Consider the following 25,472-nt stretch of genomic DNA (forward strand, 5'->3'; position numbering starts at 1 on the left):
CGCTGGCTCTTCGGCTTTGGAACGGAGATGAGCACCGCCCCCTAGAGTCAGGAACAGATAAGCGAGGGGAACCTTTACGTTTACCTATTTTTTTAAAATCAGAAACCAAACGTGGGGATGGACCTCAGCTATCTTCTCCAAAAATGCAGGTAGCCTTAAAATTCCCACCATTTTTCCCCTTTGATACTACAGGCTGCCAATGAAGCAACTTAGAACTAAGGAGAAATTTCCTGACAGTTAGAACAATTAATAAGCGGAACAACTTGCCTGCAGAAGTCGTGGATGCTCCAACACTGGAAGTTTTTTAAGAAGATGTTGGATAACCATTTGTCTGAAGTGTAGGGTTTCCTGCCTGGGCAGGGGGTTGGACTAGAAGACCTCCAAAGGTCCCTTCCAACTCTGTTATTCTATTCTATTCTATTTATAATAAGCAGGTGGAAGCCTTCCTCCAGCCCAAACACGGGTGCTTCCCTGTGCAGCCTAATCCCTTGTCAAGTTTGATTTCTACCCTAAGGATTATTGTACGGCACGAGTAATACCGAACGCAAACAAGTCGCTTTGGACGGTGCCATGGGAAATAACGCTGGGGTATTTCGTTTTCTCTCTCGCTCTCTTCCTTGAGAGTAGAAATTCAGCCTGCAGAGATGGCAAATTGATTCCGCAGGTTAAGATGTTGAGCTGATTCATCAGAAAAGGCGTTTTTAAGTTGTATTGAGTGGCATTTCACTGCAGTTGGAAAAAGCATCTCTCTCTTTTGTATTATGAAATAGAATAAATGACCAAAGAGTCAGTTGAATGGAGTGGTTAAAGCAGCCTTTTTCAGCTTTTAAGAAGTTGAAGTTTTAAGAAGTTTTAAGAGGGGTGGGACTTCAGCTCCCAGAATTCCCCAGCCATAGCTATGGTTGGGGAATTCTGGGAGTTGAAGTCCCACCCCTCTTAAAAGTTGCCCAAAGTTGAAAAGCAACCGATAGCGCCATTTTGCAAATAAACCTGTGGGATTTTTACTCCCGTTTTTTTAAAAAAACGGACAGCAGTGGGTTGCGCAGGCTTTTGTGAAAAAGAGGTTATTTAAAACGGGGGATTCTGGGAGCTGAGCCCCGTCTTTAAAAGTTGGCACACCCGGGGTGAAACTCTCGAGGCTGGAAAGCAGAAACCTTGTGAGTTTTAATCCTCCCTTAGGGCACCGAGCCAGCTGTTTGTCTGCCTCTCTCTCTCTCTCTCTCTCTGAAAGCAAAGTCAAACACTTCCAAAAATGCAGGAACTTGTTCAGGTCGTTGCCAGCAATCAAGTGTGGCTTCTTAGACACACACAGACACACACACACAAGTGTAGAAATAGGCCGAGTGTGGAAAGGAAGCTTAGCGACAGCCAATGGCTGCCTTCTCACACTGCATGAAGTCACTGCCTGGCTGTGCCAGTTTTGCCTGCTCTTCTGAACCAGTTTATTAAATTTTGCACACACACACACACACACACAAAAACCCCACCGCCCGTAAGAACGAACATATAAAATAAGAAGGGGGGGGAAAAAGGAGAAAGAGGAAAGAGAGATAGAAATAGAAGGGCAGAAAGAGAAAAAAAAAGAAAAGAAAAATAATAAATACCAAGAATGGCCTCTGACTTCCTCCAAGCCTATAATAGGCTTCACCTATTTTGAGAAGCCTCTGGATTGTGGCTTTGTGCGATAGGCAAAGCAATGCACACACGCACACAACTGAATTACAATCCCTGAGCAGGAAAGACACCCTTGAGCTGCAAGCTATGGCCAGCCGGGGAGGGTCGTGTGAATTGGCAAAACGCATGGATTTGGCCAGAGGTCTTCCTCTTTTGTCTGGATGCAGCTGCCCCTCTGCCTTCTCAAGCTGGCCAATGGTTCAGAAGGAGCCTCTGATCCTTTATCCCGGGGGAGGGGGGGTATTTTAAAAAGACCCCCCCCGTATTGAAACAGATCCTTTCATCAGGATGGGCAGCTGGCAAAGCTCAGATGCGCCACAGATGGCAAAAGATGGTGAAATTCTGGGAGTTTGGGTGGGTCCCAAGAGTTTGGATGTTGTCTCTCGTTGGCACACTTTTTGGGCACCCAAAAGTTCCCATTGTAAGAAAACTCCCTTAACCTCTCTCTGTGTGTGTAAGGCTAGGCCAGGGTGGGCTGGCTGATGTGCCCATACCCTTTTGCCAACGGCGGGCACCAAATGGTCCTCCTCACGGGTGGGGGTGCCCTCCTTTTAAACAGCCTCCAGCGGCTGCTGCAAAGTCAAACTTTCCGCAAGTGACAAATCAGCCGAGCAGATGCGTTGGCATGGCAACGGCTCCAAGGAGACTGTGGGTACGTGCCCATAATCACCTGGAATGGGGGTGGGGGATGCCATCCTCTTTCCCCCCCCCCACTCTCCATAGGAAAGGCAGCCGCAAATGGATTGGTGTGAATTATTCATTAATCTCGCCCTGCCTGCCACTCTGCATGCCAAGGCAGGGCTCCAATGCCATCCCCACAGAGCAAGGGGTCCCCGAGGGTCCCGAGCTCCTGAGTTCAAGCTCAGCCTCCAGTCTCCTGCTCGAGCTGCAGAGCCCAACCCATCCGCAGCCTCATTGAGCCTTGGTAGTACAGTGGTCTAAAGCACCCTGTTATTAAGACCAGCTGCCTGCAATTACTGCAGGTTCGAATCTCGCCAAGGCTCAAGGTTGACTCAGCCTTCCATCCTTTCTAAGGTAGGTTAAATGAGGACCCAGTTTGTGGGGGCAATAAGCTGACTTTGTATAAATATACAAAAGGATGAAGGCTATTGCTTAGCGCATTGTAAGCTGCCCTGAGTCTCCGGAGAAGGGCGGCATATAAATCAAATTTTTAAAATAAATTAACAGCAAAGGCAGAATTTGCACCCAATGCCTGCTGGATGAATCCCCGCTAACTGTTTGAAAAGATTGCCTCCCCTTGCCTCCTCTTTTTCTGGCTGCAGAGCTGAAAAGTGCTTTTCCCTTTGGGGCAACCAAGCTGAGAATTGAGGCCTGAGATTTTGGGGGGGGGATGGGAATACCCCCTTGCACCCCCCAGAACAGCCATGGTCTCTTGCAACTTCCATCTCCCATCTGCAAAATGGACCGCGGATTGCAAAGCCCTCCCCTCCCCCTTTGCAGGATATGAGCTGCAGAGTTCAGCAGACTGGCTGGGGGGGGGGTTGCTGCTTCCACTGCTTTCCTCCAGCCCACCCCATGCAACCCCCCCCACCCACCCCCCAGCTGACCTGGAGCATGAAGGGGTCCTGACTGCCGAGCAAGAATGACATCATTAGCAGTAGCCACGGAAACCAGATCCTTTCCCCCCCCATGGGAATCCTGTGGCAGGACCTTTGGAAATCAGACAAGGGAGCTCCAAATGCATTCGTCCCCCTCCTCTACTTTTTCCCATTGGGCTTGGAAGGGAACCAGCTGGCTGGGGAATTCTGGGAGTTGAAGTCCTCCAGGCTTAAAGTTGCCAAGATTGGAGACCCCTGCCCTCAGCGACTCCATCTCCATCCTCAAAACTTTCTCCAGTCCATCCTTACATAGGACTTCGGGTCGCCTCTGCCAGAAACCCGCCTTCCAAAGCTGAGAACATGGGAAAAAAACAGGAGATGAATCCATCAATATTTGCTGTTCCGAACAAGCTGTTAGCATTTCTAACAGCACTTAAATCTTTATTTTTTTGTTTTGCTTTGCTTTGAGTTTGTTTAGATGGCGGTCCTGCCCGCTGGAACCCAACCCTGGAGTCCAGATCTTGCGGTTTGTTTACGGAGGTCTTAGAGAAGACTTTCTTAAGCCGGGGAAGAAGAATGCCACGTTGGTGCGTGAGGAGGAAATGCATGTGAGGTGAGGCTAGGGACGAAAATGACGCTCTGCACAAATTCACTCGTGGTCTACAGGAGGATGAGAGAAGTCACGTGTTTTTCAGCCTCAGAATAACAGAGTTGGAAGGAACCTTGGAGGTCTTCTAGGCCAGCGGTCACCAACTGGTAGACCGTGGACCATTGGTGGTCCGTGAGAAAATCTGGGTGGTCCCCAGAAAAATTATTTGCATTTTTTATATTGCACTAAATCAGGGGTCCTTAAACTACGGCCCCTGGGCTGGATACGTGCAATGAATGTTTTGTGTTGCTGCAGAGAGTTTCCCCCTTCGGGGTCTTTTTGTGTGGGTCGGAGAGGGGCAGAAATTCCGACTTGGGGTCTGCTTCGGCCTCCTGGCGTGGGGCTTTGGGCGAAGGCTGGAGGGAAGAGCCACTGGTGGCAAAGAGCCGAAGATCCTCGTTCCAGTGGGACTGCATCATGGCCTGGAACTGGCTGACCATCTCAGCCCACTGAGCCTCCAGGCGCCGGTACCTGGCCTTACACTCCAACAGTTCTTCCCTCTGCTTGGAAAGCCTATGCTCCTAGTCCTCAGTGAGATGCTTCTGCACATGCTATATGCTATGCTATTCTACGTTCTATGCTATTCATTTTCTATATTCTGTTCTATTCTAATTCTATGCTATGCTATTCATTTTCTATTCTATTCTATGCTACTCATTTTCTATATTAATTAGATTAATTAGATTCTATCCTATCCTATCCTATTCATTTTCTATATATTCTATTCTATGCTATGCTATTCTTGCACAATGCCAACTTCTTTTTCCTTCTGTAGGGTCTACATAAAACTCCATAAGGATAGAGCTATTAAACGGGGGGTGGGGGGCAACAGGGAAAACAAGGGCACCCCTGTCTTGCTTTCCTCCTTCTGGGTGGAGGGGAGGGAAGGCAACACACGGGACCCAAAGGCCAATTTTTTTTTTTTTTAATTCAACATTGAAGTTTTACAGACTCCCGGATCGGGTGGGATGGAAAGAAATGGTATTTCACAGCCAACAGTGTCGGGGACGGGACACACAATCAACATTGGATGCCCCCCCCTCTCCCCAGATCCAGAAACACAATCCAGAAACACAATCCAGCCAGATGTTTTCTTGACGAATCCAGAACCCGGCGAAGAGTCTCCGAAGGAAAAATCCTAAAAAAAAGGTGTTTTGGGGAGAAAAGAGCGGTCAAAAAAAGACGGCGGTGCTTTTGAAAAAAAAACGAATTCCCCTCCCACGAGTCGGGTTTCGCTTGAATTTTCGAAAGTGCAAATTATTTCGGCTCAGGCTCGGTCTTTTTTTTGCAGACATTTAAAGGGGGTGACCTGGCGAGGCCTCTCAAAACATCAGATGCTCCGGGGCAAATAGATAGACGGGTGGGGTTGGGAGGTTGGGGGGGGGATTGTGGGATGTTTGGAAATGGCCCCAGCCCCACCGCAGCCCTGTCCAGCCCAGCCCTGCTCTGCAGCCAGGAATCCAGTGTGCTCTTTTGGCTTCCTTTAGCCACAAATAAGAACAATATTGTAAATATTTATCCCGGGAGTTTTTTTCTCTTGAAAAGGAACCGTCTTGATCTCTTCCGCGTCTTGCCGAACGGCCGGTCGAAAAATGAGAAAACCGTCACAAACACAGCAAGTCTTTTATTCTTTCTTTCTTTTTTCTTTTTTCTTTTTTTTAATCTCCTTCCAAGCTCTCTTAGACTAGAACTTGCAAAACTGGGGAAGAGGATCACAAAAATTCAAAGAGGAAGCTGGGAATCTTTCTCCGGCCCTTTTAGGCTCCCGATTTCTTCCGGCCGAGTTTCGCCCGCCGAGGTTTCAAGATGGTGTAGTTCATATATTTCGTGTGTTGGTCGGAGAGGAAAGGAATGTAGAAAGCCCGGAAAAACTTTGAAGATCTAGAAGAAGACGAGAAGGTTTTCAGGTCGACGCCTAAGCAATCTTGGATGGGGGGGTCCCTTAAGGGAGGAGTGGGCTGCTGGGGGTCCGAAGGGGTTCGGGAGAGGCTCTAGCTAAGATTCTGTGCAATTCAGAAAACCCCCAAATCCCACTCCTGGCTGGACCCTCCCACCCTTTCGCCACAGGGCTTGTTTTGGATGCAGGTAAGTGCAGAGGCTTGGGAAGGGCGAAAAACGGGCCTACCAGAAGTTTGGGAAGGCCTTCGGGCCCGTTTCCGGCCTCTGGAGTCTGGGGGAGGCTGTTTTTGCCCTCCCGGATGCTCGAGAAAAGCCTCCGGAGCCTGGAGAGGGCAAAAACACTCCCCCCCTGTGGTGCTGACTAGGCCACACCCACTATTGCCACGCCCACCCAGCAGGGGGGAGGAGCTGGACCCCAACCAGGAACCCCAGGCCTTCCTGCTGCCAATGCAGGAGTCAGGGGAGCCCAGACAAAGCTGCTAGCCGGGCACCGTAATTAGTCGATGGCTGCGCGTGTTCTCTAATTCAATTAAAGCCCCATTTATCGGAGCCAAGGGAGAGCTGCCTCTGCGGCTCTTGGTGACGTCAGCCGGAGACTCGGCTGTCCCAGAAGCTCCTGGTTCAGCCAGCGGGAATCCGGCGGGTGGAGAGATCCGGTCTTTCCCAGAAGGAGCTGAGCAGCCTTTGCAAGAAGGACAAAGGGTCCTCCCCTGAGGAGGTGGGGGGAGCATTCACCCTTTCTGCACACACTCCCCCACATACCTCCCCTCCCTCCGTACGTATTTCTCTCTTTCCCTTTCCTTTCCTTTCCTTTCCTTTCCTTTCCTTTCCTTTCCTTTCCTTTCCTCCCCTTCCTTCATCTCATTCTTCCTTCCTTCTCTCATCTCTCCTTCTCTTCCTTTCCCTCCTTCCTTCCTCCTTTTCCTTTCCTTTCTCCTTTCCTTTCCTCTTTCCTCTCCTCCCCTTCCTTCATCTCATTCTTCCTTCCTTCCTTCTCTCACCTCTTTCTCTTCCTTTTCCTCCCTCCTTCCTTCCTCCCTTTCCTTTCCTCCCTTTCCTTCATCTCATTCTTCCTTCCTTCTCTCATCTCTCCTTCTCTTCCTTTCCTTTCCCTCCTTCCTCTCTTTCCTTTCCTTGCCTCTCCCATCCTCCTTTCCTTTCCCCTTTCCCTTTCCTTCCTCATTCCTTTCTCTTCCTTTCCTCCCTCCCCTCTCTTTTTCCTTCCTTCCTTTCAATGGGGCTGCAAAGCACCAGCTGATAAATGCTATCAGCCTCTGAGAAGCAAGGACGGGGGAGGCAAAGAGCCAAACCACCTAGCTACGGATTTTGGGAGGTGGGGTGGGGGGTGGGGGTGGGGAAGAGAGATTTGACCTGGCTCTTCCTGTCTTCCTCCCAAACCGTCCTCCCGCTGCTTTCTCTCCCTGGGGGAATTCTCACCCTGCCTTCTCCACCCCCTCATCTCATCCAGCAATTAGTTTTTCTTTGCTAAAGAGAGAAGCTGTTCTCCATCCCTTTTGCGTCTCGTCTCGCTCTACAATGCGTGGGGGGAACCAGACGCTTCGGGAAAGGCTGCCGCCGCCACCCCCACTCAGGGTGGGAGAGGAGAGGAAGGGGCTGCCACCTCCGAGCCACCCTCCCCCTCCTCTTAGACCTCCTCATCTTTTCCAGGACCCCCTTCACAGATGGCTGGCACTTCCTCTATCTCCCCCTAAAAGGTAACCATTCCCCTCGCACATCTGTGCTAGTCGTTCCCGACTCTAGGGGGCGGTGCTCATCTCCATTTCAAAGCCGAAGAGCCAGCGCTATCCGAAGACGTCTCCATGGTCATGTGGCCAACATGACTCAACGCCAAAGGCGCACAGAACGCTGTTCCCTTCCCACCAAAGGTGGTCCCTGTTTTTCTACTTGCGTTTTTTATGTGCTTTCGAACTGCTAGGTTGGCAGAAGCTGGGACAAGTCACGGGAGCTCACCCCGTTACACAGCACTTGGGACTCGAACCGCTGAACTGCCAACCTTTCGATCGACAAACTCAGCGTCTTGGCCCCTGAGCCACCGCGTCCCTCTATCTCCCCCTAGCAAGGGGAAAAAGAGGACCGAAGACGGATGCAAGTTCATAGATTCACAGGGTTCGAAGGGGCTTGGGAGGCCTTCTAGTCCACCCCGATCTGGCTGAATGCCAGCCCCCTAGAAACTCATTTGGCAGGGGTGGGTGGCTGGGAGACTGAACTGCCGATGACCCACAGCCTGATCTCTTGCTGGGATGACCAACCCTTCTTGGCTCGAAGAGGGCAGCTGGTCTGACACGACGCCATCCAATCGCCCAAGCTGGCCTCCGAGGCGTTTTCCACCCACAAGGAGCCAGAGGGTTCCCCCCCACGGCCAGCCTGCCCTGGACTCTCACCTCACACTATCCAGGAAAGGCTTGTAAGCGATCGTGATCCATTCCTCCTTGTTAGCCGCGTATCTGGGCTCCCGGGGAGCTTCGTCGGGGCTGTCGAGATCCACCAGGTAGTGGCATTTGGAGATGTCGAACTGCGGGAGGAAAAGAGAGAGGAGAGGGTCCCTCAGGCTGCTGGGTGGGTTCTCTGAGCAAAGCTGCCTGGGCAGCAGCAAGCAAGGCAGCTGATCCCGGCCATGGCACGGGAACTCCTTCCTGCAAGGCTGTTTTTCTTGCAGACGTTTCCTGACCCAACTAGGTAACATCATCAGTGCTAAAAACATCCCCCCAGGAATGAATTAATCTGAAGAAGCTTCTTGGATGAGAAGGGGAAACATTTTCAAACAGACAAAAAAAAAAAGACCCCAAGAAATTCCAATTATCTTGGGGTAGAAACATTGTCAGCACTTCAACCTGCATTTACTCTAGTGCTGACATAAGAAGGAGAAGCGAAGGCGTCTGGAAAGGGACGGCTGACTTTTCACCTACTTATTTTCCCTGGAGATAATGTTTCCGAGGAGATGAGATGGGAGGTGGGAATTCCTTTGAGTTGGAGTAGATTAGGGGTAGAATGACTTGGAAGATGGCCAATGAGTGCAGGGGAGTGGGGAACGGAAAGGGAGGGTTTTGGGGCTGGACGTCAGTGTTGGCTTCGTATGGAGTCATGTTAGGATGTCGTGCTCAATAAAAAGGAGTTTTTTTCTGCAAAGATTCTGTTTGAAATGCATTTTATTCGAGACGACCACGAAACTTGACAAACATCATATTTCTAGCACCTCCACCATCCTCTGGAGTCCATTTAAACTCCTGCCGACTGCTTCAGTGACTCCATCCAGCCACCTCCTTCTCTGCCCTCCCCTTCTTCTTTTGCCCTCAATCTTTCCCAGCATGAGGCTCTTCTCCAGGGAGTCCTTCCTCCTCATTAGGTGGCCAAAGCTGTCATAGCCCCCTACCAACTCTGAGCAACAACTTCCCCAATTTACAAAAAGTGTTGATTTGAGAGATTCGTGAAGGCAACAAAGTTAAGAGAAAATAAATGGCACGAGAGGAACCGAGTCTCACAGCAGGCAGAAAAAACACCTTCAGCGATCCAAATTCACTGCAGGGACCTAAACCTACCGAAGGGGGACAGAGGCCACCAATCAAACTGGCAAGACTTGGCCCCACTTTTGCAGAGGGGGGGATGACGACGTACCGCGAGAGATGGGCCTAGATGAAAAGAAGACCCTCACCCTCCCCCACTTACGTATCTGGAAGGTTCTTCTTGGTTTTGATCGTTCATGTCCGTGGGAACGAGGCGGGTGGCCCCCGGGCCCTTGGCAAAGGGTTTGGGCAACTGGCCCCGGAATTCGGAGGCAATGAACTGAAGCTGCCAGCTGCGGGAAGAAAGAAGGAATATAGGTTTTTATAAAGGGCATTCCTGGGCTTTTAAGTGAGTAAGCACAAGATGGAGGGAGGCAGAGGGGTGGGCTGGGGAAGGGCTGGCTGGCTTGTGGTGGAGGGGGCCCCCTTGCCATGGGTTCAAACGGGCTATGAGGCTCTGAGAAGTCTCTCCGTTGGGGGGCACACTTCCAGTCGTGGGTGTCAACTTGCAAAGCTTTCAAGTTGCCATGAGCAGGAGGGAGGGAGAACTGATAGAGCTGATTGATTTCCCTAACTGAAGCTGCATTCCATACATTCTTCCTGACCGCAATCAGAAGGAGGGTGTTGGATTTCACAGCCAGCCAAAGTGGTTAATTGGAGAATGTGATTTATGACATGGCCAGGAAGGAGGGGAGAGACAGGGTCATAGGGGAACGTAAATCTACGTGGGATTAGTTCTAATTGCATCCGAATATTGCCGAAATGGTGCTCCTAATAAATGACTGTATTTCTTTTGAAGTTCGGCTCATGGCTCATGAATTAATTAGGGCATCTTTCGGAAACTTCACAGCGGGTTTGCTCAGGGCAAAGTGGAGCACCCGCGAACAATGACGGAACATCCATTGGCTGGAGTTGAGAGCAGTGTTATCTGGCTCTCCGTTGGTTTCAGGGATCTCTCTCGGGCAAGCACGTTTTAGTGCTCATGGACAATGTCACTACAAAGGCGCACATAAATCAGCAGGGGGGGCACCAGATCCAAGTCCCTGATGCTGGAGGCGAGGAGGCTGGGACTTTGGGCAGAGAGACACCTTGGCTCCTTGACAGCGGAGCACATATCCAGGGTGTCCAATGTGCAGGCGGACCGGTTGACTCCTTCCCTCCCTTCTCCAACACTGGAGGTTTTTAAGAAGAGATATTTGTCTGAAATGGTCTAGGGTCTCCTGTTTGAGCAGGGGCTGGACTAGAAGACCTCCAAGATCCCTTCCAGCTTTGTGATTCCCTTATGCTGTTACCCTTCCTTCCTTCCTTCCTTCCTTCCTTCCATCCATCCATCCTTCCTCTTTCTTTCTTTCTTTCCTTCCTTCCTTTCTACCTCCCCTCCCCTCCCCTCTTCCTTTCCTTTCCTTCCTTCCTTTCTTTCCTTCCTTCCTTTCTCCCCTCCCATCTTCCTTTCCTTCCTTCCTTCCTTCCTCTTCCTTCCTTTTTCTTCCTCCCTTCCTCCTTCTTCCTTCCTTCCTCTTTCTTTCTTTCTTTCTTTCTTTCTTTCTTTCTTCTTTCTTCTTTCTTTCTTTCTTTCTTTCTTTCTTTCTTTCCTTCCTTCCTTTCTTCTTTCTTTCTTTCTTTCTTTCTTTCTTTCTTTCCTTCCTTCCTTCCTTCCTTCCTTTCTCCCTTCCCTTCCCTTCCCTTCCCTCCACTCTTCCTTTCCTTCCTTCCTCTCTCCCTTCCTCCCTCCCTCCCTTCTCCAACACTGGAGGTTTTTCAGAAGAGACATTTGTTTGAAATGGTCTAGGGTCTCCTGCTTGAGCAGGGGCTGGACTAGAAGACCTCCAAGGTCCCTTCCAGCTCTGTGATTCTATGGCTTCCTACCTCCCCAGGCTTCGTGGCCCAGGCAGGGTCCTCTTACTGCTGGCATGAGCGATACCTCCTGCGCCCCCAGGCAGTCAGCAAACTTCAATTTGGACCAGGAACTTACTTCTCCGGGAGGACGAAGCTGCTGGGAAACCGGTACCACTCCTTCCCAACACAGATGTGGACTGGCCTGCCTTCGGGCACGGTGTGGATTGTGGGATCCGTGGCAATCCTGTGGAACTCTGGGTAAAGGTCCAGAGGCCCGTGGTAACCTGGGCAGCAAAAGCAGCAAGTGGGAGGGAAAAAAAAGAGGAGAAAAGTCGACCACGGCTACTGAAAAAAATGGTAATCCTTTGAAAATTAGCTAATGTCCCCCTCAAACGCTTCTCCAACCAGATGTGTTCAGACAGAAAAAAATCCCAGAACTCCCCAAAAGTCCCAGGTTGGTTGAGGAGTTCAGGGAGATACCGCCACAATATTTGGGGAAGACCGGGCTGCTTGTCTTGGCTCAGTTTTTTCCCCCCACCCTTTAAGATGGGTGGACTTCAACTCCCAGGATCCCCCAGCCAGAAGGCTGAAGCCATTGCTCAAGCTTGTTGCTTGGGGGAATTCTGGGAGTTGAAGTCCACCAACTTCAGGTGACCAAGGGTGAAAAACACTCTGCTTATCTATGATAAGACACCCCCCTCCTCCAAATTATGCACTCAACGTAGGTTAGAACTCTGGAGAGTCAGGATAGGCCTCCCTCCTTGCACCCCCAAAACCTATAGGGAATCAAAGCCACGTTAGATAAAATCCTACTCAATCATCATTGCTGAATGATGAATCAGGGCCTAAATCCTTTGAGAAGCCTGATTGTAACCTGGCGGATCGCTGCAGGGGGTGGTAAGGGTGGGGGTTGGGGAAGAGGAACCGATCCATGCAGAGGATCTACTAGTTAATTGTTCTGTGTGGTCAAGGAAGAATGCGAACCCAGGAATGGGACAACTTGCCACGGCCAACTTGCTGTGACCAACTCACCGTGGCCAACTCACCGTGGCCAACTCACCATGATCAACTCACCAGTCAACTCAACATGATCAACTCACCAGTCAACTCAACTTGACCAACTCACTATAGCCAACTCACCATGGCCAACTCACCATGGCCAACTCAACATAGCTAACTCAACATGACCAACTCACCAGTCAACTTACCATGGCCAACTCACCATGGCCAACTCACCAGTCAACTCAACATGATCAACTCACCAGTCAACTCAACTTGACCAACTCACCATAGCCAACTCAACATGACCAACTCACCATGGCCAACTCACCATGGCCAACTCAACATAGCCAACTCAACATGACCAACTCACCAGTCAACTTACTATGGCCAACTCACCAGTCAACTCAACATGATCAACTTACCAGTCAACTCAACTTGACCAACTCACCATAGCCAACTCAACATGACCAACTCACCATGGCCAACTCAATATGGCCAACTCACCATGGCCAACTCAACATAGCAACTCAACATGACCAACTCAACATAGTGAACTCAACATGACCAACTCAACATGACCAACTCAACATGGTCAACTCACCATGGCCAACTCAATATGGCCAACTCACCATGGCCAACTCACCATGGCCAACTCAACAGTCAACTCAACATGACCAACTCAACATGACCAACTCAACATGACCAACTCACCGTGGTCAACTCAACATGACCAACTCAACATGACCAACTCAACATGACCAACTCAACATGACCAACTCACCATGGCCAACTCGCTGTGGGAAAACTCCCCGCAGAACAATTCTAACTATTCTATTTAATGATTTGCAATAAATAAAAATTATTTTAATTTTTGCCTTTCCCATTTCATTCTGCCCCTCCTTTTGCAACCTTTCTTTAATGAGTCTATTCCACTAATTCTTTGATATTAGTGTAACTCTTGTCCCGTGGCAAGCTGGCCGTGGCGAATGGTCGTAGACTCCAGGATCCCTCCTTACTTTGCCTAAACCCACCTCTGAATAAAGCCACCGAGCGGGAGAAGGAGAGCAGGCCGAAGACCAGGACGGTGCCCAACGCCAGCCAGTTGGAAGAGACGGTGTAATGCTCCAGACGGTATCGTTGGAAGATGAAGTGATAACATTTCTGGAGGGGGACAAGGAGAGAGAAAAATATGAGCGCTGGGGAATTCTGGGAGTTGAAGTCTGTAAGTCTTCAAATTGCCATAGTAGGAGACCCGCCCCCCAAACGCACCTGGAGAGCCGAGAGCCCCACCGCTCCGCAGAGACAAATCAGGGGGTAGATGGGGTACAGGAACCTCTCCTCTTTGTGGGGCTGGCTGAAGAAAATCAGGATCCAGACGTACATGGGAGAAAGCGTCAGCCAGTATGGGCGGCCCAGATTTTGGACTGGAAGAAGAGACAGACCGGAAGAGGATCAGTGGCAGAAGGAACGAGAAAACTAGTTTTTTGTGTGTGTAGAGTTGTAAAATGTCAATTTGTGTAGTTTAATACTTTGATTACCATATTTTTCGGAGTATAAGACACACTTCCCCCCCTCCCTAAAAGAGGCTGAAAATTTGGGTGCGTCTTATACTCCAAATGTAGCTTTTTTAAAGCTTTTTTTCAGCCCTAACGAGGCGCTAGCAAGTGAAGCGATCTTCCGTGCTTTGCCTGCTTTTCTCATTGCTTCTCTCTCCAACGATCAGCTGTGCTTTAGAAGCTATTTTTTATCCCCAACCAGGGATAAAAAACAGCACAAGCTCAAAACCAGCAAACTAATGTGCTGGAGCTGACTAGACTAGCCAGATGAATACCTGGTAGGCAGAATTTTTTCCCCCCTATTTTCCTCCCCAAAAACTAAGGTGTGTCTTATACTCTGAAAAATACAGTATTTTTCTATTTGTCTTTGTATAAACTGTAAGCGGGCCGGAGTTGCCTTATAAAAATTGAATAAAATAAATACCGTATTTTTTGGAGTATAAGACGCACCTTTTTCCGCCCTAAAAGGGGTGAAAATTTAGGTGCGTCTTATACACCGAATGTAGCCCCACCCACCCACTGGCCCCCACCCTTTGGCCTCTACCTCCCAGTAGTTTACCTCGTTCATTTCAGCTTTAGCACAGCCTAATTAGCACAAGCTGATTCGATTGGCCTCCAGACTCTCAGCTGTTTTGCTCTCAGCTGTTTTGCGCAGGGCTCTGCTGCTTGCTGCAAGGAAGTAAATTGCTGGGAGCAGATTTTTTTTTTTTCTTGTGCTAATCAAGCTATGCTGAAAACGAAAATGAAAGTAATGCAGGCTGTTCGCTGTAATGAGGCAAAATTGCTGGGAGGCAGAGACAGATTTCTTTTTCTTCTTTTCCTCACCAAAAAAGGTAGGTGCGTCTTATAGTCCGAAAAATACGGCAATAATAATAATAAATAAATGGAGGAGGAGGAGGCTTTTTGGATGGAGGGACAGGCTCTTTCCTGAACCAGAAGGAGGTCTTCTGTGCTTGGAAGGCTTGGTCAGAGCAGGCCATCCAGATGCTTCCTCTTGGAGGCAGGGACAGATGCTGAGAGGGTGTCTCCCCAGGGACTCTTCCCCCACAACCCAGGTGTCGAGGTCTACGGGGCTCACCACGAAACTTCTGCAGGAGGCTCTCCATCAGGCAGGTCAAGGGCAAAGCCAGCAAGGCCAGGACGAAGGCCACGTTGAAGTTCAGGAAGCCGTTGATGAAGTAGAAGGACCAGGGCTCCGTGCCTGCAAGGAAGGAAAGGAAGGAGAAAGAGGTCAGGAGCTCTTTGGAGGCTCTATCCCAGCCAGGAGCTTGTGCGTGTGACATGATTGCCTTTTGTAACCACAGCTGACTTCCGACAAGCAAAGTTTTATTTCTATGGGGGAATAAAACCCGGGGAAGGGGAAGGAAGACCATGCAATCTCCCCACCGCTGCCCCCAAAACGTTTCCTCCTGCCCGCAGGTAGACTCACCGTAAAGGTCTGGCCCGTGTGGGGTGAAGATGTTATACAAGACGATGTTCAGAGGAGCTACCACCAGCTTCCCATAGTGGTAGCTATCGATGGCCACCATGGGCACCTTCATTGAGAAACAAGCCACCATTCAAAGCTTTGTCCTGCACTTTGGACCAAGGCCGGCCAGCGCTCGGGATTCCCCGGTTTGGAAAATGCAGGACAGAACGCAGACGAGCTGCTTCCGGTTTGGACCGGTTCGCACGTACCGGTAGTTCCAAACACTGGCTGGGCCGGCCTGCCCACCAGCCCCGGTTGCTATCCCATCTTATAGATATCTCACTCTCTGGTTCGCTTGCCCCCGTCCACGCAGCCCAGCTGATTTCCGTGCCTCGCTCGCTCTACTCCCCGCGGCCACCTGAGAAGGTGTGCTGGAAGCCACACGTATGAAATTGCCGTGTGTTTGAAGCTGCGCGCAAGGGCGGAAGACGAGTACGCCTGCGTGCGCTCACTTTTTCAGTTCTGCACTAGGTGAATTGGTTGTTAAATTATGTGAAGCCCACGGCTACTTACCCCATTTCCCCGAAAATAAGACCTCCCCTGATAATAAGCCCAATTGGGCTTTTGAGCGCATGCGCTAAAATAAGCCTCCCCCCCTGAAAATAAGCCCTCCCCCAAAATATTTAAATGCAGAGCTGGAAATCAGGTAAGACAGCAAGAGGAGCCCCATCTTGCTCCACGCGCCCTAAAATAATAAGACCTCCCCGAAAATAAGGCCAAGCGCTTATTTGGGGGTTCAAAAAAATATAAGACAGGGTCTTATTTTCGGAGAAAAATGGTAGCGTAGTGAATGAAGGAGTCTTTGTTTTTAAGGGCAAAGGGTGATGTAGAAGCCCACCAAAAGCAAGGGTTGAGAGGTGCTCCCTTTTCACCCATGCTGACCTTGGAAGACTCACCAGAAACACCAGTAGAGACACCAAAGACCACTGCAGGAAACTCTTCCACCGTCTTTTCAGGACCAGCAAGTCGAAGGCAATTGGGAGGCTGCCCAATGGAAGACCGAGGGAGGTATTAGTGAAGGTGCGGCAAACTATTTCAGCTCAACGTCATACCCAATACCCCGATTCTACCACATAACTCCCAATGACTGGTAAGATCCCACAGAGTTGGTCTCCTCTGGGTCCCGTCAGCTAAACAATGCCGGCTGGCGGGCCCGCGGGGGAGGGCCTTCTCTGTGGCTGACCCAGCTCTCTGGAACCAGTTACCTCCTGAGGTCCGGACCGTCCCTACCCTATTGGCCTTCCGGAAAGCGGTGAAGACCTGGTTTTTCCGGCAGGCCTGGGGCCGTTGATCTCGCTCTTGCGATCTGGCGAGATCTGGCAATGAATGGTGTGAATCAGTTTTAATGTTTTTAATTTTTAAATGTTTTTTATAATGATTTTAAATGCATTGTGAGCTGCCCTGAGTCTTCGGAGAGGGGCAGCATACAAACTGAATTAATAAATAAATAAATCAAGGAGTTACCAACTCAGACAAATAGTAATCAACAGCCTAATCCAAAGAAGCACCAAGGTGACTCCCACCAACATGGACAGAGCCAGCCACCAGTACATCAATAGAGCAAACCCTTCTAGCATTGATGATGTTACTACCTAGTTGGGTCGTGAAATGTCTGCAAGAAAACAGTCAAGCTCAGAGAACACTACAATCCTTCAACTTCTTCCTCCTCCTCCTCCTTTCCACAAAGCCCCCTCCCTTCTAGCACTGATAGTTACCTAGTTGGGTCATGTCTGCAAGAAAACACCCAGGCTCAGAGAGCACCAAGGAGCCCACGACTCCCTTCCTCCTCTCTTTCTTTTTCTCCTCCTCCACTCTACACATCCTAGTCTCTTCTAGCACCGCCGACATTACCTACTTAGAAAGACGGTGTTTGGGAAGCATCCTCCAATCCCAGTTCCCGAGCGACCCTCCGGAGCTGAGTTTTTCAACCTTGGCCACTTTCAGATGGCCGGACTTTCAATTCCCAGAATTCCCCAGCCAGCACAGCTGAAGTCCACCCATCTTAAAAGTCGCCAAGGCTGAGAAACAAGCCTCTGGACGCTTCTGTTCACCGCCTGCCATCCTGAAACAAATCCGGCATCCCTCCTTCTGACCCCCCCCCCCACTTACCCCAGTGCTGCGCTGAATGGCCAACCCACAATGGCTCCGGCGGCCACACCCAGGACTGCCAAAGATGTTCGGTCCGTGTACCAGCCTGTCATGGCTACGATGGTACAGTACATGCAGAAGCTGCTGGGAAGGAAGGCTGCAAAAAAGAAGAGGAGGCAGAAGAGAGTTTGGCAACCGGAAAGTGTTCTTACCCGGCTCCCGAACACGAAACGTTCCCTTTCTTAGGAGCGCCAGCCGCTGCGCTCTCACAGCAGACACACCCAGAAGGCGCTGCAGATTCCAAGAAGAATTCTGATCATTCCGAGACAGGATTTGGAAGTATAGAATATCAGTGGCGGACAGGCAGGGAGAAGGAATATCTGTCTGCCACACCTATTCGTCTCCGCCCCCCGCCGTTTATCCCCAGAGGTAGGCTGGGGTTTTGCTAGCAGTCCCAAGGACCGGCCCATAGATTTCCACTGCTCTCCTCTCCTCTGCCTTCTGCTTATCCGTGTTGTGGTCCACCAGCAGCCTGCGGAGCTGGCAGCGGAGTCGGACAGTGAGGAGGCTGGGGAGGAACCTGGGCCGGTCCTGGAGTCTGGGGAAGGCCTGGACGAGGGCTCTGTGTCAGAGGCAGAGATGGAACAGGCTCTTCCTGTTCCTTTGCCTCTCGGCTGTCCACCTCCGGAGTCCGTGCATCGCTCCCCGATGGCCCTGGCCCCATCTCTGCCTCCGACGCAGAGGCCTCCTCCGGACCTTCCCCAGCCTCCAGGACTGGCCCAGGTTCCTCCCCAGCCTCCTCACTGTCTGACTCCACTGCCAGTTCCACAGGCTGCTGGTGGACCACAACACCTTGCTTAAGGACTGCGCTGCTTAACGAAGGATTTTTCCAGCCCCGGTTAGTTGCTCGTAAGTTGAAAACCGGATGTACTTAGTCGAAACGCAAAATTGGTCCCCGCCCGACACCTTTCTTAACTCACCTGAGGCTGAGCAGAACATCCCGCTGCTAAGTATCAAGAAAGCCAGCATAAGCCTGCTCACGTGAAGGCCAAACTTCTTGCACACTGCCCTGAGAAACAGAGGAGAGAAACGGAGCCTGTTCTGGTGGTGCTAAGCATTTAAGGACGGCTCACCTACAGTGGGCTGCTGCCGGTTCGGATCGGTTTGCACGAACCGGTAGTTCCGAGCACTGGTTGGCCCCGCCCACCTGCCCCGACGCTATCCGGTCCTCGATATCTCCGGCTCGCTCGCCCCACCCCGTCGCCAAACTAATTTGCGCGCCTCTCCTACTCTACTAACCGTGGCTGACCTAGCAGTTCAGCCTCAGATTTCCTCGGGGCATCAGCCCTTCATCACCCTCAAAGCAGCAGAGACATACAGTAATATTATGGGATAGCAGTTACGATTGTGCCCAATTCATCTAATATTGTAATGCTTTTAAAATAACGGTAGCGTTGGGGGTTTTTTTTGGCTCAATAACCTGGATAAAACAATCCAGAAACTGAAAGCAGTTTTCAGGATTTTTAATGATTCAGGCCTTTCGGTGTGGCCAGGGTGGATAAAAATCAATGATTTTTTGTAAAAAAATCAAAAAAATCAGATTTTTTTTTAATTTAAATCGGATTTTTTTTTATTTAAATCGGATTTTTTTGATTTTTGTCGAATTTATTTTAATAAAAAACTTTTGGGGTAAAAATCTATCGTAAGATAGTTTTCTATTTAAGATACATAAATAATTTAGTTTATTCAGCATGAAATGGAGCTTAGTTATGTAGCATGAGGCTGTATATTCTGCAGCACTGGGACTATCGGTGAGTTAACAGTGGGTCAAAGGAGTAGCAGAGATGACAGTTGCTCTTTAAAAAATTATGATTTAAATCGAGTTGATTTAAATCAAGCCTTTTTACTAGTGATTTAAATCATGATTTAAATTGTAATTTAAATCAACTTGATTTAAATCAAATACACCTTGGGTGTGGCTGATATGAATATCCTGAAACACGCCCAAGAGTTTTGTCACCACAACCAAAAGTATATGTAGCTAAAGTTGAATGGGCAGGTATGAAACTTGAAACTTGGGATTTTTCCCGGCAGACATCTCATTACCAGGCCAGGTCACATCATCAGTGAATGGGGGAGTGAAGTTAGCTGGCTGTTTATATAGAGTTGCTTGCCAATGCACAACACACGTCTGGTGTGACCTACTCTGGTAATGAAACGTCTGCAGGAAGCTCACCAAGATCGGAGAATACTAGGAGCCAACATTTTTTGCTGCTGTGATTTGCTGTAACCATTACATAGCAGATGGAGAGTGGTTGAGTGGCTTAGAGGTGGCGTTCTCGCCTCACAATCAGGAGGCTGTGAGTTCGATCCTAGGTAGAGGCAAATATTTCTCTCTCTGGGCACAATGAGAATATATCTGCAGAACAAAACTCCGCACTGGCGACAGGAAAGGGATCCGGCCAGTAAACACTCAGCTAGCTCCATTCAGGTGCCCCGACACCACCCCGCAAAGGATTACGGGGTCATTCAACGACAAACATTACATTGCAGATGGAGAAATGCCCCTGCCACAGATCTTCGTCGACAGTTGCACAAATATAACTGAGGAGGCCCTCGACGATACTCACTTGTAAAAATAAAGCTCGCAAACGCAACTCAGGAAGGCCAAAAGGCAGCGCAGGAAGTAGAAGATGAGGACCTAGGAAGAACAGCTCCTGTTACAAAATTTCTAGAAACAGACAGTGGCTGCGTTCACACAAAATGCAGGATGATTTGCACAAACGCAGGAGCCTTGGTGGAGCAGTGGACTAAAGTGTTGTTAAAGTAGCACTTAGCTGCCAGCTGCCTGCAATTACTGCGAGTTCAAATCTCACCAGGCTCAAGGTTGACTCAGCCTTCCATCCTTCCGAGGTAGGTAAAATGAGGACCCGGATTGTGGGGGCAATAAGCTGACTTTGTATAAAAAAGAACACCGCTTAGGGGGGCCGAAAGCCCTACTAAGCAGGTATATACAAAAGTATGAAGGCTATTGCTTAAAAGCATTGTAAGCCGCCCTGAGGCTCCAGAGAAGGGCGGCATATAAATCGAACCAATAAAATACAATAAAATAAATGATAAAGCTACCAGTTTTTTCTCCTCCCCCCCCCAAACTCGATCCAGTTTGCCATTCGGTATGTCCGTTAGGTTGATTAAATCGTGTTTCGATTTAGACCTGGGTTGAATAGGTGCAGAAGAGCAGAATCGGAGGCCTTGGAGCTGCCTCCCTCCCATTAGGAGCCTTTCCCCCACAGCCCGGGCATGGGGGAATTGCCAATAAAACCGCAACTTCCCCCCAAAGACGAAAAGAAGCAGAGAGCCCAGCTCGACAACACACAATGTTTAAAAAGGGGCAAGAGCTCTCCCTACTGGCCAGGAACACAAAAGAAGAAGGAATCAATCGCAGAGACAAGGGACTTAAGACAGAGCGGGCTTAAGGAAGAAAAATTAATGCATACAGATAGTCCTTGACTTACGACTGGTCACTTAGCAAGCGTTCAAAGTTACGATGGACATTGAAAAGGGATTTATGATCTGCATTTTGGGCAACTGGCCCGCATTTACGACCATTTGCGACATCCCCAGGTCATGTGGGGATGTCGCAAATGGTCAAAATCTAGATAGCAAATGGTCGCAAACCTCGACTGAGTACTAAAAAGCAGAGACATCACCCTGCTAACAAAAGTGTGTATAATCAAGGCGATGGTTTTCCCAGTTGCAATGTATGGCTGTGAAAGTTGGACCATAAGGAAGGCTGAGAAGGCCAAAGAATTGAGGCCTTTGAACTCTGGTGCTGGAGAAGACTTCTGCGAGTCCCTTGGACTGCAAGGCGATCCAACCGGTCAGTCTTAGAGGAGATCAACCCTGACTGCTCTTTAGAAAGCCAGATCCTGAAGAGGAAACTCAAATTCTTTGGCCACCTAATGAGAAGGAAGGACTCCCTGGAGAAGAGCCCAATGCTGGGAACGATGGAGGGCAAAAGAAGGGGACGGCAGGGAACGAGGTGGCTGGATGGAGTCACCGAAGCAGTCGGCGTGAGCTTAAATGGACTCCAGAGGATGGTAGAGGACAGGAAGGCCTGGAGGAACGTGGTCCATAAGGTTGTGATGGGTCGGACACGACTTCGCAACTAACAACAACAGGTCATGTGACTCTGATTCGTGTTACCTTGTTTGTTTGGAGAACTCTAGCATGGAAGAGGGCCGGCAGAGCATGGAGCCACAGGTACGCATAGGAGCGAATGGCATAAACCGGAGAATATTCCCACGTCTGGAATCCTTTGCCATAAACGAGGTAGTGCATCTACAAAAGAAACTCACAACGAAAAAAATGTCCAACGTTTTGCTTTCTACAACATACAAGGCATACAAGGAAGAATACTAAGCACTCAGCCCAGACCTGACAAAGTGTCTATGGAGAGTCTCAATCATTCAGGTCATGGTTGTCCCAAAGATTGGGGGGGGGGAGGGTTTCCCCCCCCCAAAAAAAGGAAACTGGACTTTCTTGGGGTTTTTGTTGTTGGAAAACATTTCGCTTCTCATCCGAGAAGAACCAAAGAAGCCAAACGAAGAAGAAAACCCCAAGAAAGTCCGGTTGCCTTTTTGAAAAGTACCTGTTTGGGATACCTGTCAGTCATCAAGGAGGATATGGGAGGCATTTTGGTACCCTGATGATTGCCCTAGGCCAGGGTCAGCAACCTGCGGCTCTGGAGCCGCATGTGGCTCTTTCATCCCTCTGCTGCGGCTGCCTGTTGCTGGATAGCTCCACAATTGATAGGGCTTTCGATTAGGACAGGTAGAGGAAAAAGGTTGCCGCGCTAGGAGGAGACTGTATGATGGGGGAACCGGACTTCCGGTCAGCTCCAGAATTGAATGGGGGCTTCCAATTAGTACCTTTGTGAGTGTTTAAGGTTGCCGACCTCTGCCCTAGGCCTAATACAGGGGTTAGCAACCTGCAGCTCTGGAGCCACATGTGGCTCTTTCACCCCCTCTGCTGCGGCTCCCTGTCACTCAAAATATGCATCACAACCACTAATGTGTGACACCCACCCGGCACACGATTTATTGAGCTTTTCAACCCCCGGTAGGCCAACGATGGATAAATCCAAGAAAAGAAAAGTTTCGGAAGAAAAAAATAACATTTAATTCAACTACATAAGCTAGTTTTGTGGCAGCTCAAGAAACAGTCAGGCACGGGAAGGGTTTTGTGGCTCCCGGTGTTTTTTTTTTTTCTGTGGGAAACTGGTCCAAATGGTTCTTTGAGTGTTTAAGGTTGCAGATCCCTGGCCTAGGAAGCTAATCTCTACAGGATCCGTGACCTGATTTCAAAGGGTTCGGCTGAGAGCAAGTCAAGACCTTTAAATCCAGCAAGGGATTAAAGAGGCCGATGAAACATTCACTCTCCTGAAAGCTAATAAGAGGTGTATTATTATCACAGGCAAGAACGCTACTCACAGGTTCCCAGTAGTTAAAGGTTTCATCGCAGTCCGAGATGTTACTTAGCAGAGCTGCGCAGAACCTGGCTGAGATTAGACACTTGAAAGCCGTCGATCCTTCCGGAGCCCAGACGTGACCTGCTTTGGTTCCTGAGGATCTAAGAGAAAAGCAAAGCGGCTGTTATTAACCCTGTAAAAGGAAGATGGAGAGCAAGGAGAGAAATGAGAGAGAGGAGGAAAAAGGGTGCTGCTTGGACAGCTATTCTGGCTTTCGGATACCAATGGAGCATCCGGAAAGGCTGATGAAGACATCAGAGGGCCAAATTGGGGCATTTAAGGCCTAAAAAAAGGATGAAAATGCTCCCTTGGATCCGAACCTCACTTATTCTTCACTTAAATGCTACTCTTATTTTAAGTCAGAGCTCCCCAAACTTGGCCACTTTTAAAAAGACTTGTGGACTTCAACTCCCAGAATTCCCCAGCCAGTATATCAGGTATTCTTTGAAAACTTGGGGTTTTCTGGCTGGGAATCGTGGGAGTTGAAGTCCACGTCTTTAAAAGTGGCCAAGTTTGGAGAGCCCCGTTTCAAATCAATCAAATGCCACCTCTAAGGTTTAAAACTGGCCTGTCCTATAAAGACCAAACCCCTCCCCCACATGTAGGGGAGAACCTGGTTAAAGGGATTTATTAAAAGTTTTTGTGTGTGTGTGCAAAATTATGATTTGTGGATGGGAGAAATTTTTAAGTTACCTTTCCTCTTGTCAAACCCTTCCCCTGTAGGGGAGAACCTAGTTAAAGGGACTTATTAAAAGTTTTTGGGGGTATTTTTGTGCAAAATTATGATTTGTGAATGGGAGAATTTTTTTTTTCTTAAAAAAACATAAACATAAAATATATCTTTTCAGAACGAGCCATTGATCCGGTCAAAAATACGTACAATTATTAACTCCTTCTTAACAAAAGCTTTATCCAAATCTCCACTAATTACCATCTTATAACAATAAAAATAAAAAAGAATGCCTAACTTATAATGATTTACTCGAAACAATTACCTTTCTACTGTTTCACCTCAATCTTAATTTTCAAATAACACAGCTTAATATTTTACAGCATTATTACCCTAAATTCTATTTATTCGACAATGCCACTATCTATCCTAAAACCCATTACTTAAATCTTAAAAGTCCTAACCCAATATTATTTCAATTTTCTTTTCCCTACAATTACAAAGAATATTTAGTCAATATTTTAACTTTGGGCTGGGTTTTTTTTTGGGGGGGGGGGGAGAATTGTGATTTGTGGATGGGAGAATTTTTTAAAGTTACTTTTCCTCTTGTGGATGCCACTAGGATGGGCACCCCAAGGCTGGCCATGGAATGGATTAGATTTGATTCAGGTTCACTGAATCCCTAGTACAGGTCTCCTGCGCGAGAAGGGGGTTGGACTACATGACCTCCAAGGTCCCTTCCAACTCAGTTAGTTACTGAAGTATTGCAAGCTCATTCCTTCTCCCCCTTTTTCCAAATTGGGGGGGGGGGTCTTCCTTTCTACCACTCTGGTAGCAGAGGTAGATGGATCGAAACCATCCTCTGCTACCAGGTGTCAGGGCACCGATTATCCCAAAGGCAGAATGGGATTAATCAGCGCCCTGACACCCCCCTCCCCATTTACCACCCCCCCAAGCCAGCCAGCCCATAATACCCTCGTTCTATTAGTAGCACAAGAAAGACAAACCCCCCCTCCCCTTTGGAAGCCTGGGTTCTCAGCGGCGGGTGTGGGGGGGCAGTAAACTACAACTCCCAGCATCCCTCAGTACCTCCAGCCTTGTAGTTGAAGGCTGAAGACACTGAGGGGTGATGGGAGTTGTAGTCCAAACCACCCCCGGAGAGCCCGCTGGGGCAGAAACCAGGCCTTCCCTCCCCGCTCTCGGCCCCTACTCGGCTTTGTTCTCCTCGGCGGGCGTCTGCGGCGGAGGAGGACCCTCGTCTCGCTGCCGGGCGGGCGCCGCCGAATCCCCGCCGCCCCATCGAGGCCGCTGCCGGGCCCCCTTGGCTGCCATGCCGAGTGTGGGCAGGCGGCCGGGCTCGTGGCGCTCAGTGCGGGGACGCGACGCCGCCCGACGCCATCTTCAGTGTGGGCACGGCGCAGGCGCAGTTGCTTTTTTTAAATCCTTCCCCCCCCACGCCTTGCTCTTGCGGGCTCGCGCGGCGCTTTGGTGCAGCAAGAAAAGGCAGGGAGTCCCATAGGCGGGGCAGCTGCAGGGCCTAGTGGGAAGAGCTCCCCCCCCCTCTCTCTCATTTGCACCCCGAAGGTCCTTCCGTCTCTAAATTGCCTTCCCCCACCCCGCCCCCCGAGATTGGTTTTCTCCATTGTGGGCAATAGGGTGCAATTGCAAAAGACGGAAGGATGTGATTGCTTTTTTTGTAGAGGCGATGCTTGCTAGGCTCATATATGCTCATGCTTGGTGCATAGGAGAGCAGGTGCACCAAAGACAAATTCCTTGTGTGTCCAATCACACTTGGCCAATAAAAAATTCTATTCTATTCTATTCCATTCCATTCTATTCTATTCCATTATTCTATTCTATTCTTATTCCACTCCATTATGCTATGCTATGCTATGCTATTCTATTCCATTCCATTATTCTATTCCATTCCATTCCACTATTCTTCTATTCTATTCTATTCCATTCCATTCCACTCCACTCCATTATTCTATTCTTATTCCATTCTATTATTCTATTCTAT

General features: G+C 49.3%; 1 protein-coding gene across 2 annotated transcripts; it reads right to left on the bottom strand.

Annotated features, from left to right (window-relative positions):
• Window positions 1-5,504: 5,504 nt before the first annotated feature.
• ALG9 (ALG9 alpha-1,2-mannosyltransferase) lies at window positions 5,505-24,921 on the bottom strand. Of its 2 annotated transcripts, none has more exons than XM_087875971.1 (15): window positions 24,663-24,921; window positions 22,745-22,883; window positions 21,459-21,593; window positions 19,883-19,953; window positions 18,233-18,321; window positions 17,274-17,409; window positions 16,061-16,148; window positions 15,126-15,231; window positions 14,775-14,897; window positions 13,410-13,564; window positions 13,172-13,301; window positions 11,275-11,422; window positions 9,466-9,595; window positions 8,184-8,314; window positions 5,505-5,763 (listed from the first exon to the last, which is right to left on the bottom strand). In XM_087875971.1, the coding sequence occupies exons 1-15, from the start codon at window positions 24,782-24,784 to the stop codon at window positions 5,640-5,642; spliced, it is 1,827 nt and encodes a 608-aa protein (XP_087732097.1). In that variant the 5' UTR covers window positions 24,785-24,921; the 3' UTR covers window positions 5,505-5,639. The 2 variants fall into 2 exon arrangements, with proteins under 2 accessions (XP_087732097.1, XP_034281165.2); XM_034425274.3 differs by having other exon boundaries at window positions 21,459-21,605; window positions 24,663-24,869.
• Between the last annotated feature and the right edge of the window lie 551 nt (window positions 24,922-25,472).

Source organism: Pantherophis guttatus, chromosome 9 (genome assembly GCF_059756535.1).
Source record: "Pantherophis guttatus breed Tessera chromosome 9, ASM5975653v1, whole genome shotgun sequence".
In the NCBI taxonomy this organism is placed as follows: domain Eukaryota; kingdom Metazoa; phylum Chordata; class Lepidosauria; order Squamata; family Colubridae; genus Pantherophis; species Pantherophis guttatus.

Coding starts and splice junctions, on each gene's coding strand:
- ALG9 (XM_087875971.1), bottom strand. CDS start 24,784: ATGGCAGCCAAGGGGGCCCGGCAGCGGCCTCGATGGGGCGGCGGGGAT. Junction 22,884..24,662: donor GCCGAGGAGAACAAAGCCGA/GTAGGGGCCGAG, acceptor CTTTTCTCTTAG/ATCCTCAGGAACCAAAGCAG. Junction 13,565..14,774: donor CCTCCTGCAGAAGTTTCGTG/GTGAGCCCCGTA, acceptor CTCTTCTTCCAG/TCCAAAATCTGGGCCGCCCA.